General features: G+C 34.7%; 4 protein-coding genes and 1 pseudogene across 4 annotated transcripts in view; 2 read left to right on the top strand and 3 right to left on the bottom strand.

Moving 5' to 3' along the window:
• The window catches only part of LOC124887207, an 11,498-nt pseudogene extending 11,380 nt beyond the window's left edge, over positions 1-118 (top strand).
• Positions 119-476: 358 nt separating this feature from the next.
• On the bottom strand, positions 477-4,267 carry LOC107840747 (protein BUNDLE SHEATH DEFECTIVE 2, chloroplastic; the record flags this gene model as incomplete). Its single annotated transcript, XM_047396635.1, is given in 4 exon segments — positions 477-573; positions 1,103-1,166; positions 2,731-2,831; positions 4,055-4,267. Coding segments are annotated over 4 exon segments (320 nt in total), but the record flags the coding sequence as incomplete, so codon positions are not given.
• A 5,036-nt stretch (positions 4,268-9,303) lies between these two features.
• Positions 9,304-11,644, bottom strand: LOC107840745. The gene is made up of 2 exons (XM_016684645.2): positions 10,927-11,644; positions 9,304-10,155 (listed from the first exon to the last, which is right to left on the bottom strand). Exons 1-2 carry the CDS (start codon positions 11,515-11,517, stop codon positions 9,793-9,795), a joined length of 954 nt encoding a protein of 317 aa, XP_016540131.1. The 5' UTR covers positions 11,518-11,644; the 3' UTR covers positions 9,304-9,792.
• LOC107840744 (probable polygalacturonase At1g80170) lies at positions 9,509-20,160 on the top strand. The gene is made up of 12 exons (XM_016684644.2): positions 9,509-9,639; positions 9,812-9,930; positions 14,576-14,622; positions 15,065-15,202; positions 16,172-16,309; positions 16,406-16,576; positions 16,693-16,719; positions 17,285-17,492; positions 17,881-17,962; positions 18,833-18,941; positions 19,056-19,172; positions 19,767-20,160. Exons 3-12 carry the CDS (start codon positions 14,593-14,595, stop codon positions 19,989-19,991), a joined length of 1,245 nt encoding a protein of 414 aa, XP_016540130.1. The 5' UTR covers positions 9,509-9,639; positions 9,812-9,930; positions 14,576-14,592; the 3' UTR covers positions 19,992-20,160.
• A 532-nt stretch (positions 20,161-20,692) lies between these two features.
• Positions 20,693-21,997, bottom strand: part of LOC107840741 (putative late blight resistance protein homolog R1B-8) — a 12,277-nt gene continuing 10,972 nt past the window's right edge. Inside the window, 2 exon segments of the mRNA XM_047396406.1 lie at positions 20,693-20,853; positions 21,638-21,990. Coding sequence (XP_047252362.1) covers positions 20,693-20,853; positions 21,638-21,990 — 514 coding nt within the window.

Raw genomic sequence — 21,997 nt, forward strand, 5'->3', positions numbered from 1 at the left:
TAACAACAACATACCCCGTGTAATCCCACAAGTGGGGTCCGGGGATAGAGTGTATGCAGATCTTACCTAATAACAATAACATACCCCGTGTAATCCCACAAGTGGGGTCCAGGAATAGAGTGTATGCAAATCTTACCTAACGACAACAACATACCCCGTGTAATCATAGACCCTCAGCTCAAGCGGGGTATGGGGTAGAGTGTACGCAGACCTTACCCCTACCTTGGAAGGTAGAGAGGTTGTTCCACATAGACCATCAGCTCAAGGAAAAGCATATCGAGAAAGAAATAAGGGAAGTGAAGAAATCATAACAAAATCCTAAAAGAGCATGAAACCAAAGGACAATAGTGCGCTAATCGAAGTACAAGAGACAGTAGATAGTAACATTAATCAAAGGACAAGAAACTATGGGAGAAATACTACGACTAAGAGTACGAAACCATAATCACCAAAAGTACAAGTGATAGTACAAGTACCTGCACAGCCAACATAGTCCACCGGCTTTAAACCGTCCGTTGAAATGATCGACCGAGTTAACCCCAGTTCCTTTACATTGTGAGCACGCCACTGCACCTGAGAGCGATACAGCGTATAAGAAACAGAAAGTTCTGGACAAAATCAAGTTGAAATTTAACTATTTCAGATCTGGTCGATTGTATGTATTGACTTCAGATGAATCGGAAACTTGATATGGTAATGAATATAAGCAAGAAAAAAGAAAGATAATAGCGAATTTAAGTATGCAACATGGTAAAGAACCAGTAAGACTGCAGTATTAGCAAACATCTTGAAACTAGACACTTTTCACTCAAGACACATCGTAATTCTCACACAAAATTGACGAATAATTTGAGAGACGTTCGTAAGAAAGGTGATCTCTGATCGAGCAGTCAACATCAAGAGAAATTCCTTCTTGATGCACATATCATTTCAAGAAAAAAATCCAAACAGAACGTAAAATATACAGAAATGCACAGTTACAATATCAAGAAATATTAGTCACTTGGAATACGGAGCAGCATGAGAGTGTTTGTCGAGAAAAGTCCGCTCAGTAATGACAAATCAGAATTCAAAATTCACCTAAAATGCATCAATCACTTACCACTTCCATCACAATTTTGACAGACGATGCTCCTCACTTTGGTGTCTTTATCACTGTCAGTGGCCTAGAAAAAAGTGTATCGTATTAGTATCTGCAAAATACAGCCAACTCAAGGAAAGAGAAGCAAATATGCTGTAATACTATAATTTTTTTGAGTGAAGAAAATTTCTGGAGCAAACTGAAGTTTCTATAGAACTCGAGTAAGTTCTCGTAGACCGTCATAGTAACAGGTAGCATTAAGCTTAGGATTTCCATCTGTACGAATTACTCAATTCGATTTATACGAAAAGAGAAATGAAAAAGAAAGACACAAAGAGATCCTCATTGGGAATGACATTATGTTGCCCTATGTTGCTCGGACTCTTCAAAAATGTCATCGGGTGCGTGTCGAATCCTTTAAAAGTAGTGCATTTTTGAAGGATCCAACGTGGGTGCGGCAACAATTTTGGAGAGTCCGAGTTTGCCTGATCCCGTTTCACATAAAATTGAGTGATGAATTTAATATGATGCAGATTCTACCACATATTATGACAAACTTCCATAATCTTTATTTAGCTTTTTAGCCTAGCCAAGTATGTCACAGCAATCATCTCGTATTAGTCCTTCTCGATTACGGACCATTTTGAGCATCAGAAACTTCTTTTAAAGCTTCATCGATCCAGTCTCAAGACAAGACTGAACATTAAGCACAGAAACTTCTCATTCAACGAGTTTTACACGATTCGTTATTTACTTTTGTGATTGTTTCTCTTCTAAATTCCGAATCTCCGTTCCTCATCTATAAACTGTTACTGTTAATTATTCAGCTGAAATTTGTTGTACCAGTTTACTACGGAACTTAAAAACTTATTCATCACAGTTCTAGGTAGGTGTTGGACAAGCATGCCATAGGGGCACATTTTCATAATGCATCTACTACTTCAATTAATTATAACGAACGAGCAGCACTTAACAAGAATACGTGTAGCTATGCTTAGTTGACGGTACCCCTCTTTTTTTTTTTCCATTTTCTCGGTGTTGATAACTTGCAGAATGGATGAAATTGGAAAAGCAGTTCTGAAGGTTCACTCGGCCGTATCTCATATATGCAGCACTGTCCCAGAAAAATGCCTAGCGAATTTCGCCAAGTATACCTACCTAAGTGTCATATAACTTCAGCGCTTGAGTTACGTATGTCTAAAGGCACACTGGTTTTGCTATGACCCTCACTGTCTAGCCGTTGGAGCACGTACACTTCTGATATTATGGGTTCAAATTTTCATATTTTTAGAATTTTAGTGTGTTAAAACGTTGGGTACAATTGAACCCGCTGATTTTGTGTTCCATCCACTGTTGTGTCCAGCGGCGGAGCCAGGATTGACATCAAGGGGGTTCACAAGTGTACATACGAACTAACCGAAAGGGGGGTCAACATCTACTATATATACATACAAAAATAATTTTAACCATGTATATATATAGTATAATTTTCCGTCGAAGGGGCTTCGGATGAACCCCCTACCTTATATGTAGCTCCGCCCCTGACTGTGTCTAGGCATAAAAGTAAGCAAACGTAGCCATTGCATATCTATGTAGCACATAAAACTGCACATTTGCACTTATATTTATCCACAGAAGCGCGAATTTACCTTCACTTCCACAACACTTAAGTTACTCTTGGAGCTGTAGCTAACATCTTTGATCCATTGAATCTTTCTTGCACCGCTGTTCCCGTTCCCATGAATTAGACCTGCCAAGAATAGAAATCCATATAAACCAAGTATCCAACCATTCACGTGACTTTATGGGCTATCTTTCAAGTGTGCGATCTCAACAGGGGCGGAGCTACACTTGGCCTAGGGGGTTCGAACCCCCTTTAGAAAAAAATTATACTATTTATACATAGTTAAAATTATTTTTTATGTATATACAGTAGACGCTGAACCCCTTTGATTAGTTCATCTGTTTACTTCTAAACCCCCTTAACAAAAATTCTGGCTCCGCCATTGGATCGCAACTACATAAAAGGTTTCCAAAAAGATTGAATCTTTAAAACCAAACACGTTTATATTCTACGAAGATTTGCAGAACCACTAAACATAGAGAATTTGCCATTAATACAGTGAATTTAGTTGTTTCTGAAAAGGTTCTCAATCTTTTTTTGGTTCCCATAGGTGTCCACATTGGGCTCGACTAAATTCAAATTCGTGCCTAGAAGTCTCATATTGGTAATTAAAAAAGAAAAGGAATCTTGAAAACCAAACACAACAAAAATGAACCAAGAAACCATTAAAGACCAATACATCAACTACTCCCTCTGTTCATTTTTACTTGTCAGATTTGCTTCTCGAGAGCCAAACTGTTAAACTTTAACCAATATTTTAAGATAATTTACTCTCCCATTAATATAAGAAGGATTGCAACTTAAAGTATTTTTCGTATAGTTTTCAAACATCTAAATTTTAAGAGATAAGCATCCTGTACCTCAGCCAAAGTTGCTACGACACACTCTAACTTCACAGGATCCTATTACCTCCTTGAACTCAATTTTAGCGTATTTTTATCACCCTTTTTGCTGACGTGGAACCTTTATTACATAAAAATAGAGGTCACGTTAAAGGTGTCACGTCAGCTAAAAAGGTGTCACGTCGGCTAAAAAGATTTGACAAAAATACGCTAAAATTTGGCTCTGAAGTAATAGAACCCCGTCAAGTTGAAGTGTATCCTAGCAAATTTGATTATAGTTCGGAGTATGGGATGTTTTACTCAAATTTTAATTATAAAATGTTAAATTAGTCTCCTTCAATTTAGCTTTAAAATCTAGTTAAATTAACTTTAATAAAGCAAAATATGACAAGTAAAAATGAACGGAGGAAGTAATTGAGAACAAAAATCATAAATATCCATAAAGCAAAAAAAAAAAAAAAAACACAAAAATTACAACAAAGAGAAATTGAGTATAACCATATGTACCTGGTTTATTGAAAGAGTTCAATGAAGCTAAAGGTGTGAAACACAGAGAATTTGCCATTAAGACAATTGAATCTTTAGTTGTTTTGTGAAGTGGTTTGGGAGAAGTAAAGCAGTTGTTGAACTGCTAAAGTAATAATGTTGGTAATAACAAAAACATGCAACCGCAGGTTACTAGATAAGGTCAGTTGTTGCTATGAATATCTAAAAGAAAATGACTCATTTAGCCTTTATCCTACCAAAGGCAAAAAGTAGTTGTATAAAATATCTCATTTATTTCCGCCTTCCAATAATATTTGTTTACTGTTGACTTGATAAATATGAGAAAATTTGGCTATTAAGCCTCTTCGGATTTTCAATTAGCAAAATAGTCTACTGAAAAAATTTGGCTATTAAGACTCTTCAAGTTTCCAATTAGCAAAATGATCTACTTCTATTTTCTCATCTGTCAAATTAATAATCGATCTGTTCATATATAGGTCGGATCGATGATCGATTTTTTCATATATAGGTCGAATCGATAATCGATTTGTTTATATATCGGTCGGATAGATAATAAATCTGTTTGAAAAATGGGTCATATCGCAAAAAAAAAAAAAAATTGTAGTCTATTTAATTAAATAGAAGACTTGAAAAGTTCATTTAACAAAAGATCCCGATAAATATAGCTTAAGAAATACTAAATTATGGAGTTTATCTTTTAAATATATTTCATTTTTTGGTCTTCTTGATAAAAATATTTATTTCAATTTAGTTATCTCATTTATAAAAAAAAAATATTATTTCTTTCTATATTATCTCTATTATTAAATATGACTATATAAAGTATATATACTCAAATTTATATTTTTAAAGTATAATTAATAAGGCTAATTTGATAAAATAAATTATTAATAAATATTTTACTAAGCGAAGTGACAAATCAATAAGAACCCACTACTTTGAAATGGAGGAAGTAATAAATGTAATGCTTAAAAGAATGTATTAGATAATGATATTTAATAATAATAAAAAAGAACTTTAAAACTTGTTTTTCTAAAATATTTGTGTGCGATAAATTATTTTCATTAAGGGTAGAATGATAATATTAAAGCTAAATTATTTTTAGTTATAGTAAGATAACATTATTTTTGAGACAGATTAAAAAGAAAAAGTTTTCATATAAAATACTTTCTTTGTCCAATAATATTTATCCATTATACTAAAAATATATATCTAACAATATTTGTTCAGGTTGAAAAATTAATGTATAATTTACCCTTTTGCTACACATTTTTACGTTTTCTATTAAATATTATTCATCACTCAATTTATTTTTCAAAACTAAATTTATTATAATCAAACGGTGATAGTAAAATTACTTCAATTATTTATTTTTCTTAACATGTGTATCAATAATAGACAAATACTATTAAATGAAGGAAGTAGGATTTAATATCAAGGGTAAAATATATTTATTTCAGTCGTTTCTTGATTGTGTATAAAATTTTTAATATCTTTTGTTTATGTAAAACATCACTTATTTTAAAATAAATTGAAATAATAAAGACACCGCTAATTTTGAAATGGAAAAAATATTTTTCAAGAAGATATTTTCCTCCACACCAAATACACTGTTAAGTAAAGACTGGGATTCTTTATTAAATGATCTTTTCAAGTCTTCTTTTTAATTAAATAGATTATAATTTTTTAATTTTTTTTTTAGGAAAATGACTCATTTTTTAAACAAATCTATTATCTATCTGACTGATATATAGACGAATCGATTATCGATCCGACCTATATATGAACAGGTCGATTATCAATCCGACCTATAAATAGACAAGTCAATTATCAATCCGACAGATCGATTATCGATCTGACCTATATATGAACAGGTCGATTATCAATCCGACAGAATCAATTATCAATCCGACCTATATATGGATAGGTCGATTATCAATCCGACAGATGAGGAAATAGAAGTAGGACATTTTGCTAATTGAAAACATGAACATGCTTAATAGCCAAATTTTCTTAGCATGCCATTTTGCTAATTAGAAACTTGAAGAGATTTAATAGCCAAATTTTCTCATAAAGACAGACCCAACCCCCTTAGTTGATTCATCTGTTTTAACCCGTCTAAATATAAAGCAAGCAGTATCAGAGCCATTTGTACTTGAGGGGTGTTAATCGATACCCTTACATCGAAAATTTTACATTGTGTAATTAGGTAAAAACAGAACATTTTGTTATGAACATATATTACATATGGACACTTCTTAACCTCTTCGTAATTTTACGTCTTTATATTTTCACACTTTTTTATAAAAATCTTGACTCTACGAAGCCTAATCCGTTCATTTGACACCCCCTAGAATGAACTAATTAAAGTCAATCTTTGCTTTTTCAGTGTTGGTCAATTGAAAAAGTGCACTTTTTCCCAGTAACTTTTTTGCAAGTTTCTAACAGTAATTGGAACTTGGAGGTTGTTTTATTTGAGTCACATGTGGGAATAAAATTTTTTGCACTTTCTTGTGAAGTTCATCGATTGATGTATTTTCTCATATTTTTTATAAATAGAACATGAAAAAAGCTAATGTATTTAGCTATGGATGATTTTTTTTTCAGAAAATAGAAGAAGTTATTTTCACAAGACATTGTAGCAAAGGTATAATTTATCAATGTACATTCTCTTTAATATGTTTTTTTTTTAATTTCTTTATGATAATCGAGAAATCTCAGAAGGTCAGTTGATACGTAGTTTAAGACTCGGTGGATACCTAACACTCTACCAAGTTGTAGTTACAGTTCCTTTTTTAGTATGCTTTATCGTACTTTCTTTAGTATTTTATCGCGACTCTTATTTTTGTATTTTTTTTCCAAACTGTTTTGTTATACTTTTACTTGAGCAGAGGGTAAATCGGAAATAGTCTTTGTAGCTTTTAAGGTAGGGATAAGGTTTGTATATACAATACTCGCCCTCCGGTCCTCATTTGTGGGATAACACTGAGTATGTTATTGTTGTCGTCGTCAATCGTTCTCCACCTAAATATACTAAAACTAGTTTGGTTTACTACCAGAGTTCTCATGACGTGCATCTAACTCACACATTGTGTGCCCCATTTTGTCGTATCAGTGATTAGGTTATTCCCATTTTGTCGATATTTGTGTTGGTGGGAGGTAAGAGGTACTCAATGGATTGATCGAGATGTGCAATCTGACCGGACACCATGTCGGAAAAACACTTCAGCTATCAGTAGAACAGGCTAGGAGAAAGTAGCAAGAGTTTGACATTTTTTTTCCCTGATACCAGGCTAGCTTGAGCGCACCTTGACTAATTCCACGGGATACCTGCCACCTCAAACCTCGACTAATTCCACCGGATCCCTGCCAGGCTAGGAGAAAGTAGCAAGAGTTCAATGTTGTTCTTTGATAACCATGGTGTTCGGGCTAGCTTGTGCGCACCTCGACTAATTCCACGGGATACTTGCCACCTCCCACCTCGACTAACTCCACCGGATCCCTGCCAGGCTAGGAGAAAGTACCAAGAGTTTAGAGTTCAATGTTGAGGCATCATTGTAGGCAAAATGAAGATTCTGCAGGTTGCACTCTCTTGAAAATCATATTGGGCATCCCGGTGCATTAAAGCTCCCGCTATGTTCAGGGTCCGGAGAATGGCCCACCACAAGGGCGTATTGTACGCAGCCTTTACCTTGCATATTGAACACACTTTAATATCAGCTTTAAAATTTTCTGCTAAATGTAGCTGCCAATCAAGCCCTGGTGTTACCAAGTCGAGATGGAGGTGCCAAGACCATGAGGTTCCAAATTCAGCTCCCAACGATGTATGGACTTACGATACAGAGACCACGATCGACTTTCCAAGCACATTACACAATCTGCAATGTAGCCGTTCGTGTAAATATTTCAACGTCTTCTTAATGCTGGACACCAAAATATTACCTCTAACGAAAGAAAACTCACCCTACTTTTATGCGCTTATGATGCTAACTTAGCACACAAGTGGGGTATGGGGAGGGAAGAGTGTACGCAGACCTTACTGCTACCTCACGGAGGTAGAGAGGTTGTTTCCGAAAGACTTCTGGCTCAGGTTACGCATATCAAAGCGATAAAAATAGTACGTTGTTGAAGCGCTTTATTGCACTTAAACAACTGCATTGCAAGATTCTGGGAAATAATCACCTGTTAGTATCGAGTTTCATAGCTAGCTTGAACTGTTTCAGCCGTAAGCTTTACCTCGAAACTCGTTAATTCTGTTCCTGGCTTCAGATCACCAAGTTGATTATATTGCTGCAGAAATGCTTTCACTGCCCAAACATGTCTGCTCTTACCTTCCAACAGTGTGCCCTCGAGTTCCTCAGATACTGTGATTTCGTCTATCTGCTATCCAACTAATGAGCTAGTAACTTACGAAAATGTAAAGGCTCATTAACTTGGTAGACAGAGTTACCTGGTATTTGCGCTGGTGGGAGGTAGTGGGTACCCCATGGAATTAGTCGAGGTGTAAGCAAGCTTGGACAAAACAAACAAAAACGTAAAGGCTATGTGCAGAAGCCCTAATCACACTCTCTTTCCTCCTCTTTTGCAGACTGAATGTAGCCTATGTTGCTTCGACTCTTCAACAATGTTGCCGGGTGCATGTCGGATCCGTTAAAAGCAGTACAGTTTTAGAGGATTCGACATGGGTTTGGCAACATTGGAGAGTCCGAGCAACATAGAATGTAGCTCCATGTGAAAGCAGCCACTCATAATAGAGGAGTACAACAACAACAACAACATACCCAGTGAATTCCCATTTCCCACCAAATGGGGTCTGGGAAGGGTAAAATGTACGTAGTCCATACCACTATCTCGGAAGAAGTAGAGAGGTTGTTTCCGATAGACCCCCGGTTCAAGACACAGAGACAGTAAATAAGGTCGTTATAAAACATGAAACAAGAAACATGAAACAAGATGAAATAATAGGAATAAGGTACCCACTCATAATAGAGGAGTAATGGTGAATTAATGCCATAAAGCAGATGGATAAAAGGAAGTAAGTATTTAAGAGAACTTCACCTAACAACAAATTTGACCTCATTAAACACAAATGTAAACCTGGAAAAGATGCTATTAATGAAAGTTTATCCTGAAACACCAACTACTAATCAACTTTTCATCAGGATCATTAATGTAATTTGACCTGCATAACTTAAGGAAGAACGTCATTCACACAGTTTCAAAGAAATCCGTAAACAGAAAGGCAATGGTTGGTAAGAGGAAGAATGGTATTAGATGTACTTAATGATCAAACAAAGAGTAAAAGGAGAGAAAAATACAGATTAAAGAAACTTCTTCGACGAGTAAAGTATTATAAATAGCCTGTGCACACATTACATATGTTATAACCAGCAAGCAAAAAGTGTGAGAAAACATCTTGCCACTGTCTAAAATCATCAATCTCTTTTCCGATCTGCTTTACCCAACCACAAACCTATCAGCAAAGTTAGTATTTTTCATAATCCCCTCAACATGGTATCAGTCAGCCTTCCAATTCACGCGAACTGAAAAAACAAGAGCTCGGCTTTGAACAACTAGTACGCCAGGTTCTCGATCCTCAAACCATTCTAAGCTTAACGCGGCAAAATAATATGATGATTGACCACTAAAATTGGTGTAGCACAACTGTTAAGAATTTAAAGTATTGATGGTCCTGCCGGAGTTGTAGCTGAAGAGCATTTATACATGAATAACCTCTGTCAATCTGTTTTTGTGCAGTGTGCATCTGTACCGTGTTGAGTGCAACGGTTGTAGCCCACACTGCGTAAAAATTCCCGGATTTCCTTGGTGCTGCTATTGCTGGCTTGCAACAATCGCTCATCTTCCTCGTAGATTAGGTAAGGTGCTTCACCTTTCTTTCTCGACAATATCTTTGATGCTCCCTTAAGTACATGATACTCCCAGCCTTGAACATCTATTTTTATTAGCAGAACACGTTCCGTTTCTTGAATAACTTCATCAAGGGGAATAGTTTTTACTTGAACTTCAATCTCTTCGTTTGACTTAAAAGCCAACTTGGCACCAGTGGCCGAGACTGCACTATTATCGAGCCTACCAACCAACTAAGAACATATCATGAAAAACAAAAAAGAAACTATCAGTAAGGTAGCTAACTAACAAACAACATAATAAATAACGCTGAAAACGAGGCAGTACTCTCTTGTTTCTTTCCTTCTTTAATTTTTTCCTTTTCAAATGCTAAAAGTCCAATAACAACAACATACCCAGTGTAGTCCGACGAGTGGTTTTGGGGAGGGTAGTGTGTACGCAGGCTATGCTAAAAGGTCAAAAGCAACAACATGATAAAGGACAATACAAGCCAGGAATAACTCTACTCATGATTTCATATAACCGAGTCAATTCAGACCAGTTAATCTATGAATTTTATGGCAAAAGGTCAGTTCTTTAGCTATGTTATGTCACCGTTGCACGAATTCTATCTAGCAATTAGTTGCACTATCAAATTTCACATAATATATCTAGACATCATAACAAGTACTTCGTCTGTTTCAATCTGTTTGTCTTCCCTTTTTAGTCCGTCTCATAAAGCATCTCTTTTTCCATTTTTGACAACTCTATACTTCTTATTTTCCACTTGACATGTTTAAGACTACAAGATTTGATGACATTTTAGTACATTCGACATATCTTTGGTTTAGTTTAACACAAAAAGATTCAAAAGTCATTCTTTACATTCTGAAACTCTTTTCCAAGTTATAACCAGACAATCAAATTAAAACGGAGGGAGTATAACAAACTAAAAAGCAAACTATATCAACCAAAAATAACTTCTAAACACTAATATATGAACCAAATTATACTGAAAAAAATACCTTATGAAAGGTAATATTCCCATTATGATCTGAAACAGCAGCTTCATAAACCTCAACTAACTCCCCAACTCTATTAAAATAAATCCCTTCACAAATCTTTTGCAAATTCTCAAAAACAGGTTCAAAGGCCAAAACTTTAAACCCCATAACAGCAGCAGCAAAACTAGCCATTCCTACATTAGCACCAACGTCAATTACAATTCCATTTTTACCCTTCATTTTTTCCAAGAATTCTTGAATTGTCACAGATATATCAGGCCTTCTAAAGGGTTTTCCTTTAAGTATTCTTTGAATATTCTTATGAGGTTTTTCAGGCAAATTACCAAAATCTGAAAGTGAAAAAAGAAAAGGGTATTTTACACCTTCAACTATATTAGCTATAATAGGATAAGCTTGTTGTGAATTGTAACAATTAAAGGGTGTAATTGGAACATTAAAGATTGTTTTTTCAATGGATTTTGTGTGGGGTTGCTGAGTTTGTGATGTGAGGTAAAGGAAAATGAGAAGGAGAAGTGAAGTGAAGAAGAAAAGGAGGAGATTTTTGGGTGTTAAAATCTTGATTTGTTGATTTCTTCTCCATGAATTTGCCATTTTTCAAGAAATTTTTTGTGTTGTGTGAAATGTGTGAAAGATTGGATCTTGAAATTGAAGTGTGATTTTAGCAACTTTGAACACTAATGAAGAGGATTTTAGTGTTGTTTTTTGCTTTGTCACTTTGTTTTTTCACATTTTATATTTAAATTTAAACATGAGATATTTGATTAAATAAACAAATAAATATTCAGTACTTCCTTGAACAAAATTATTACAATGCACTCCAAATTCATAAAGGTTCTGTTGCTCGTGAATTCAATTTTAGCATATTTTTATGGGATTCTTTGTTAAATGATATTTTTAATTCTTTCTTTTTAATTAAATAAACTATAATTTTTATTTTTATTTTAGGAAAATGATCACTATTATCTATCTGATCAATATGATAGATTGATTATCGATCCGATTTATATATGAACAGATTGATTATCGATCCGACTTATATATGCACAGATCGACTATCAATCCGATAGATGAGAAAATAAAAATAGGTCATTTTGCTAATTGAAAACTTGAATATGATGAATAGCCAAATTATCTCAATAGGCCATTATGCTAATTGGAAGCTTGAAACAGGTTTAATAGTCAAATTTGCTCTATTTTTATCACCCTTTTGTGCTAACATGACATTTTTATTTTATAAAATGGGATCCACGTCAAAGATATCACGTCAGCTAAAAAGATTAACAAAAGATATCCCGTCAGCATAAAAAAATGATAAAAATATACTCAAATTGAGTTCATGAATAATAGAACCTCGTGAAGTTGGATTATATCGTATCAAATTTTATCATAGTTTAAAGCCTAAGGGTACTAAATAGTTTACTCTAAAATAAATAGTCTCACTATTGATAATCAATGTAGAGAAAGTTTAAATAGGGTTCTTACATTAGTTAGTTTTGTGGCAAATAGCATAGATTTTAACAGTTAGGAATTAATTGCGGCAAATTCTGATATTTTATATAATCATTGAAAATCTTGATTTTGAATCTATCGAGATGGATAATTAATTCTCGATACATATAGTAAAGATACATTTTTTCTTTGTAAAGATACATAATTAACTTTCGATATATTTTTTTTTTTTCTGATTTGGGGTATGTGGAAATACATAACACATCCAATAAAGATATATTTTTTCCTTAGCTCCCGATATATTTTTTCAATTTTAGATCTGTTAAGATACATATTAGCTTCCGATACAACTAACGAAAATACATAATTAATTTGGATTTTTGTAATTATGATAAGTTAAGGGCAAATTTCAGAAATAGCATACTTATCCCCTTAATTATGCGTTTTATAACAACAGTTTTATAATTACATAATATAACAAATTGTATTTTGTATTTTTGTAAACTGTTGCTACAAAAATACAAATACATATGATTTTTACTGCTCTTATGATCGATATGTATTTTGTATTTTTGCAAACTGTTGCTACAAAAATACAAATACATATGCTACAAAATGTAATTTGATAAAAGTGTTGCTATTTTTCGTAATTTAGTACCTAAGTATGCTACTTTATGTATTTTTTCCATAAGTTAAAGGTGTATATTTATGTTTTTTTTGGGTACAAAAGGTATATGGTCCAAGGTCCAACAAATATGAAAAGTTGGGCTTTAGGCCCAAATTGGTGTTAGCCCATTATCCAAAAATTCTGAAACATGTCATGGATTAGCCACGTACAGATAAGTCCAATAAGGGAAAGTGACTATATGAGTATTAATATTAATTTTTTTTTTTATATAATTATAGTATCTGATTAGTTTATGTGCACTTCGACTAATTTCATAAAATATCTTTGAACTCCTACTAGCAATAGTACGGCAACTCTATCCACCAAAATTTTGACTGATGAGAATAAATCGCATGTTGTTTTTCTATTTATGTTCAAATTTAAATATGAGACGTTATAATTTTTATCCTACTTTATTGACCACTAAATCGCTTGGTGAGTCAAAATTGATGAAATTAAAAAGGGTATATATAAAAGTAGTTTAATAAAATAATTATTATGGGAAAGCTTTTTCGACCTTTGAAGCAACAATTACTTGGCAAATAAGTCCAAGCTATGTAAAAATTAAACCAATATTCTTATTTGCCTCCACAATATCCAATCACAATCCTCCATAGTATATAATAATGAACCAATAAAAAGAAATACATAAAAGAAAGAAAAAAAATAAAACCACATTGACCTATTAGTTAAGTTAAATAGATAATCAATATTGACCTATTTTAGATCGTTTCAACGTATGACAGATCCATAATTTAGATATTGTAAATTTAAATCGAGTAAATTTTAAAATATATATTTATACCTATAATTGATTTTCGATATATATCTTTAACTATGAGAGTTAAAAACGTGTGGTAAATGCATGAAAAATAATAGACTTTATAATTTTATTTTTTTGTTTATTTTTGAGTGAGCATTATAATCCTCATTAAATGTTTCGTTTTTTTTCTTCAACTTATAATATAAACTATAAATAAAGTGTTGGCTTTGCATGCTTGGATTGGCAAATTCTAATCATAAATCAAACTTAATTTGCACTCCAATTCTGACATAAATATTCTTATCTTAAATTGTTATAAAAATTTTCAACTTGTCATGTTGCTTTCTTTTCAATCTTTTCATACAATGGCAAAAATTCCATTTATATATATCACATATCCATAAAGATCATGTCTTAAAAAATTTGCCATTGTAAGTTTTATATATTGAATAATCTCCCCTTATTTTCCAATAAAGAAAATAAAATTAGCTACAAATTTCATCATTTTCCTATCGTTAAATATAATTAGCAACAGATTTTGTTGTTTAGCTATATAATTTTTTCGTCGTTAAATCCATTTTTTTTAAGGAGTGTTTATTCAAAATATATCTAGACTTAAGCTTTTAGAAGTATTTAATGAAGTCTATTAGACTAAATAAGCTACCTAATTACAAGATTATCTTCATTAATCATTACTACAATCTGTAGTATGCATTTTTTTCTTTTTCTCAAGATCTAATGTTATGATTTTTTTTTTTGGCATGGCACAGATAATTATCAGTTTCCAATGTGTTCTTCTAACACTTCATATACTATGGTAAGGATTCTTGAATATTGAAGCTCATTATCATCCTATTTATTTGATTTTATTTTTCGGCGTAGCTCATAAAGTTGCTGTCACAGGTTTGAGCAAAACCGTTGAGGTCCGAACCATCCCTAGAGCAGGGGTGGAGCTATACGTAGGATAGGGGTTCATCCGAACCTCCTTCGACTAAAAATTATACTATATATATATACATGGTTAAAATTATTTTTTACGTATATATGGTAAATGTCGAACCCCCTTCGGTTAGCTCGTATGTTCACTTGCGAACCCCTTTAGTGAAAATCCTAGCTCCGCCACTGCCCTAGAGTCCTGCACCATGCATGCATGTAGCATGAACTTAGTGCACCGGGCTGTCATTTCGCTCTCTTTTATTAAAAAAACCATTTACAATTTATATGACAATAATAATATTGATTTTTTATTTTTTTTGTAGAAAACTTTGGTTCTCTTGTTCATTTTAATTGGCTTGACAGATTCAAGAATATACAGTGCAAGTATATTTGGAAATGCAGAAAGTTTTAATGTCCTGGATTATGGAGCTGCTGCTGATGGCATTACAGATGATTCTCAAGTAAGTCTTGTTATATACTTTTGTTCCTTCATTTTCTAACTAATCTGTATTCGCGCTGCATAAGGCTTAAGCGCTCCTAGTTGGTTTCCGACCTGGTGTCTGGTAGTTGCATTGGAGCTGCCAACTAATAATCTAGGTTTGGTCCATATGACGCCTAATGGTCTCCCACCTAGTGTTTGGTGGTTGCATTGGAGCCGCCAGCTAATCTAGGTTCGCTCCATATTAATCCTATTAGAGGGAGAAGCACTCTTGGTTGGTATCGGACCCAGTGTACGATACCTACAGTGGGCCCCCGACTAATCCAGGTTCGCACCATATAAGACATTAGATGGGGAAGCACACCTGGTTGGTTTGCCACCTAGTGTCTGGTAGTTGCATTGGAGGCGCCAACTAATCTAGGTTCGCTTCATATTCATCCTATATATTAGAGGGAGAAGCACTCTTGGTTGGTATCTTACTCATTGCCCGATACCTACATTGGGCTCCCGACTAATCCAGGTTCGTACCATATAAGACCTATTAGATGGGGAAGCACTCCTTGTTCGTTTCCCACCTAGTGTCCGGTATCTTCATTAGCGCCTCAACTAATCCGAATGTGTATGCATAAGACCTATTAGAGGGGAGGAGCACTCTTGGTTGGTATCTCACCCAGTGTCCGGCACCTACATTGGGGCCCCCGACTAATCAAGGTTCGCACCATATAAGACCTATTAGATGGGGAAGCACACCAGGTTGGTTTCCCACCTAGTGTCCAGTAGCTGCATTAGGGCCCCAATAAATCCGAATTTGCACGCATAAGGCCTATTAGAGGGAAAAATTGCTCCCCTCTAGGATCTTTTTCCATACGCATGGCTCAAACCAGAGACCTCTATGTAAGGGTCGAGTGGTCTTATCCATCCTACCGCAACTCGTCTTGCTTGTGTTACTTAAATATCAAGTATATTTTGTTAAAGGAATTTTTTTTTTCAGGCATTACTTAATGCTTGGAATGCTGCATGTTCATCATCAGCTGGATCTGCTGAAGTGGTTATTCCTCCAAATATGATATTTTTTCTTAGCCCTGTGATACTCAGAGGCCCCTGCAATTCCGAAAACATCTATTTTGTGGTAAAAAATCGTTATATATTCAGTGTATATACGTATATATCATATTTGGAAACGATCAGCCTAAGTGAAGTGTGTGAATTTCTATGGCTCTTGTAGATATCAGGTACACTTGTTTCACCAGGCTCACCTAGTACATGGACCGGGCAAGACTCGAGTCAGTGGTTGGCTTTCAGAAATGTTACTGGTCTAATCGTCGATGGCTCAGGAACCATTGATGGTCAAGGACAAAGATGGTGGGATCAATCATGTCGATACCACCCTGAAATGGTATGTCACACATAAGCTAACTTAGGTTTTTTTCCAATAACTGTAATGTCTGGATCAGCTCGTACGTACCAGCACAAATACTGTTGTTTTGTGCACTAACATTATTTACTTTTCAGGACGGATGCACAAGATTAGCTCCAACTGTAAGTGCTTATTGACAACATTTGATTTTGAATTTAACTGTGTTTGGTTGGTGAATGAAAAATATTTTCCGAAGGAATATGTATTGTAGATTAATAATGATATATATATTAGTATATCGCCTCTTCAAAAATGCCACCAGGTGTATGTCGGCTCTTCCAAAAAATGACTTCTGTCATACCAAAAACCCATATTGCTCAGACTTTTCAAATATGTCATCCTCAGGTGTGTGTCGGGTCTTCCAAAAATAGTGCATTTTGGAGTATCTGACACAAGTGCGACGATATTTTTTGTGAGAGTTCTGGCAACATGGTTAAAAAACAGACAATATATATGTTTGGAACTACGGGTAAGTTCCAAACATGTTTGGATCGGCTATATGAATCCACATTTCTTCACTTCTTACTATAACAACAACAACTACGGCTTAGTCCCAAACAAGTTTGGATCGGCTATATGAATCCACATTTCTTCACTTCTTACTATAACAACAACAACAACTACGGCTTAGTCCCAAACAAGTTTGGATCGTCTATATGAATCCTGATTTTGTCACTTATTCCGCAGGCCTTGAAGTTCATTTTTTGCACTCAGAGTTCAATCAGTAACATGTACTTTGCAAACAGTGCACAAACTCATATACTTATAGAGAGATGCAATGGCTTTAAAGTGGACAATGTAATGATTCAATCTCCAGGAAATAGTCCAAATACTGATGGCATTCATATTCAAGCTTCTCAATATGTGGACATAACAAATTCTAAAATTAGCAGTGGTAATATTAACTTGTCAATTATTTTTAAAATTTCTTTTATGTAGTATACTTTACTGTCATAATACATAAACGTGCCCTTTAACTTAGCCTCAGCTTGCGTGTATGCCCTCCAACTTTGGATGTGCACATGCAGACACTTAAACTTAAATGAAATTGAACAGTAAGTAGACACACGTCCTATGTGGCGTCCTACATGGCAATTTGCCTGAGATGCCATGTAGGACAGCACGTAGGATACATATGTCTATTTGTTCAACTTAATGATAGTTTAAGTGCCTACTCGTGCACGCCCAAAGTTGGAGGGCATAAACGCAAGCTGAGGACAAGTTAAAGAGTACGTTTATGTATTATTCCTACTTTAATTATTACTTATATTTGTGATTAACAGGAGATGATTGTATTTCAATTGGAGATTACTCTTCTAATGTCCAAATATACAACATTCAATGTGGACCAGGTCATGGTATAAGGTTGTCTCTTCAACACTACATTTTCTTTTTTTGTTTAACTATCTTGTATCCACAATTCATTTGCCTGACTAATTCAGATTCGTGCCTAGTAAGCCGACTAAGGGGGTTAAGAACTTTTCACCAAGAAGATCTCTACTCCGGGCTCGAAATAGAGACCTCTGGTTAAGGGCGGAGGGATCCAAACCTATCCCACCATACTCTTTGGTGGTGTTCTAATCTTCTCTAATAATAATATAATAGATAAGCATCTAGTCTCCCCTCGAACTATGGCCAAAGTTGCTACGACACACTCCAACTTCACATGGGTCCTATTACCCCTGAACTCAATTTTAGCATATTTTTGTCACCCTTTTGTGCTGACGTGACATTTTTATTACATAAAATGGGGCCCGCATCAAAGGTGCCCCATCATCATAAAAGAATGACAAAATACGCTAAAATTGAGTTTAGGGGGTAATAGGACATCCTTGAAGTTGGAGTGTATCGTAGCAAATTTGGTCATAATTCAGGAGGTACTAGATGCTTTACTCATAATATAATAAGCTATACTGTGATGCAAAAGATAATAACAATAAGGTGACAAAAGACTATATGAACTCTTAAGGTTTAAATTGGCTTGAATAAAATAAGTGATCTTTGGAAGTTAAAAAGGAACAAAATCCACTTATGGGCTAAACCTACATTGCTCGGACTCTCTAAAAATATTGACGCACCGTAGCAGATCTGATACACATGCATCAGTATTTTTGAAGAGTTCGAGCAACATAGTACTCTTGAACTCCGAATTGTGTCACATAAATTGCGATAGAGGGAGTAGTGTGTTTTAACTTCCTAATACTAATGAAGTCTTTTTATTCTACTTGTATTCAGTATTGGAAGCTTAGGAAAACATGGTAATTCTGCTCAAGTAGAGAACATTCATGTGAGCAATGCTTTCTTCCATGGAACTACGAACGGAGCTCGTATCAAGACATGGCAGGTATATATATCAATGTTATCTGTCGAAAATTCTGAATTCAGTTGACCACATATAGTATAAATGCTCCACCCACCATTGGCTATTAACTTCGCGTGGATGTCATGATGTGAATAGGTTGGCAGAGGATATGTACGCGATGTCATATTTGAGAATCTTGAATTTAACTCCGTCAAGAATCCCATCATAATCGACCAGAATTACTGTGATGTTCGAGGGGCTTGCAAGGAAATGGTAATACAATCTTACGCGGCTTGATATACAGTACATATTCAGCTATATAATTGCTCGGATTCTTCAAAATATATTGATGTAAAATACCTCTTGATACCTCAGACACAACTAGTGCATTCTAATATCGTAGTCCGTGTCAGATCCTCCAAAATACTGCATGATTTGAGGATCCGACAGGGGTGCAGCAACATTTAGAAAAGTTCGAGTAATATAGATAAGAGCTTACTCGACCCTGATGTTTACCTCGTGATACCTCAGACACAACTAGCGCACTCCAATATCGTAGTCCGTGTCCGATCTTCCAAAAATACTGCATGATTTGATGATCCGACAGGAGTGCAGCAACATTTAGAAGAGTTCGAATAATATAGATAAGAGCTTACTCGCACCTGATGTGTACCTCGTGATACCTCAGACACAACTAGTGTAATCCAATATCGTAGTCCGTGTCAGATCCTCCAAAAATACTGCATGATTTGAGGATCCGACAGGGGTGCAGCAACATTTGGAAGAGTTCGAGTGATATAGATAAGAGCTTACTCACATCTGATGTTTACACTAAATCAATAAATGTATGACACGTATCTTGTGCAGGTAACTGGAGTGCAAGTCAGCAATGTTGTTTATCAGAACATAGTTGGAACATCGAGCTCGGATATCGCGATAAATTTGAACTGCAGCATTTCAGTGCCATGTACTGATATAACAATGCAGTTCATACAACTAACACCAGCAACATCAGGAAGGAAAGTTAAAGCTTATTGTAGGAATGCTAATGGCCAAGAATACGGAATCGAACCCGGTCCTTGTCTCTCATAAGTTTAGGATTTTACTTTGGCATAACACATAAACGTGTCCTTTAATTTAACGTAGGGCTAAAACCAACAATTCTTTGTTGTGTGCATAACCAGAATGAACACATTTGTAAGTGTTGTAGCATACTAGTTAATGTACTTTCAATTTTCTTTTTCTTTGGCTTTGATTTTAAGGTTTAAGTTGTGTACTGATAATTTTCTATGTTGTACCATAGTTGATGTCGGTTAAGTTGTGTACTGATAATTTTCTATGTTGTACCATAGTTGATGTTGGTAAATTAAACACATAATACATAAATAGGACCTTTAACTTGACATAAAATTATGATTATGACATTTAACTTTACCAGTGCACAAGTAGGCCCTTTAACTATACAAAAACTGAACAAAAAAATACTTCAATCCTACCTGTCAAAATGCGTGTATACACTCAAATGGCATCTGAAAACAGTACGATGTACGCAAATCTACCAACAAGTTCTTTTGAGACTTTTATGGTGTAATTTAATCTCCATTTGGGCCTAATAACATTAAAATGTTTTTAATTATCAAATTAATTTTTTTTGTTCAAATTTTGCGCGTTTTAATAGGTAGATTGTCAATGAAGAACGTAATACATTTATATTTATGAAAAACATAGTGTGATGAACTAGCATCAGCAGTCTATAACAGTATCAAATTGTTTATCTATAGTTTCCCTTTTCATTACAGGTTATTCTGAACAGATAACGACCGACGATCCTAATTATCATCATCTTCCGCAGCATCAGCATCTGAATCTTTATTATCGTCATCTTCTGCAGCATCAGCATCTGAATCTTCATTATCATCATCATCATCGTTATGATGCGATTGGACGAGTGACACTGTATGATGTGACTTGAAGAAATGAGAAACAAGAGTGTAACCTTGATAAAATTAATACCAAATGTTTCACTTCTTGATATTTCAATTATTTTGTAAAAGAATTGGTTCCAAGTAAACCTCATTTTACTAGAATTTATACAATGGATAGTTTATCCATTTTATCCTTAGCATCAAATACGATTCATTATCCACTTTGTTTTACAACAACAACAATATACCCAGTATAATCCCACAAAGTGGGATCTGGGGAGGGTAAAGTGTACGCAGTGCATACCACTACCTTAGATGAAGTAGAGAAGTTGTTTCCTATAGACCCTGGCTCATGACAGATAACAATATAATCAAACAAACAAAGAAAAAACGTAAAAGCACACAAAAAAAATGGGATACACACCTCTAGATAATAAAGAAAATAAGACACCCATAAGGTAAAAGTATAAACTATCTATTTAAAATCAAAGATCACCGAAGCACCACGAACAAGCAAGATACAAACAAAAACATTAAATTTGTTAGATCCAAATGGTAATATGATAAAACTATCCCTATCGTTTACTATTTCTTAACCTATGTGTCAAGTAAATAATGGACAACTATTGATGGTCGGAGTGAGTAACAATTAGACCAAATGTGCTCACATTTAGCAAGCTTAAACTAAAGTACCAAAACTGCTCAAAAATTTTGTCAAAATTATTGTGAAATAGTATCGAGCAAACCTAAATAATTTTTGTGAAAATGAGAAACAAAGTGTGACCTTGATAAATACTCTCTATATATACTTACATGGATCAATGATACGAACATCCACGGGGTTGTTTCCGAGGTCTTCCTGTTCTTGTTGAATTCGTATAGCAGATTCTCCAAGTTCGGGAAGACAAAAGTCTACCTCAATCAGTTGTAGCGAGTGAATATCTGCAAACTCAATAGGTATCTCTTTCAAATGATGGCAATAGCTAAGCAGGAGGCGCTCAAGGACAGGAAAATTGTCATTTGTGGCTTTCCAGTACTTGAGATGATTACCTTCAATTAGCAAAAGCTTCAATCGATTAAATCCCATAACCGTTGGACACCATTCTTCGCCATCACAAGCATTAAACATCAGCTTTAGCACCTCAAGGTTAGGCAACTCAGCTATGATGTCCA

Source organism: Capsicum annuum, chromosome 9, assembly GCF_002878395.1.
Source record: "Capsicum annuum cultivar UCD-10X-F1 chromosome 9, UCD10Xv1.1, whole genome shotgun sequence".
NCBI classification, from domain to species: domain Eukaryota; kingdom Viridiplantae; phylum Streptophyta; class Magnoliopsida; order Solanales; family Solanaceae; genus Capsicum; species Capsicum annuum.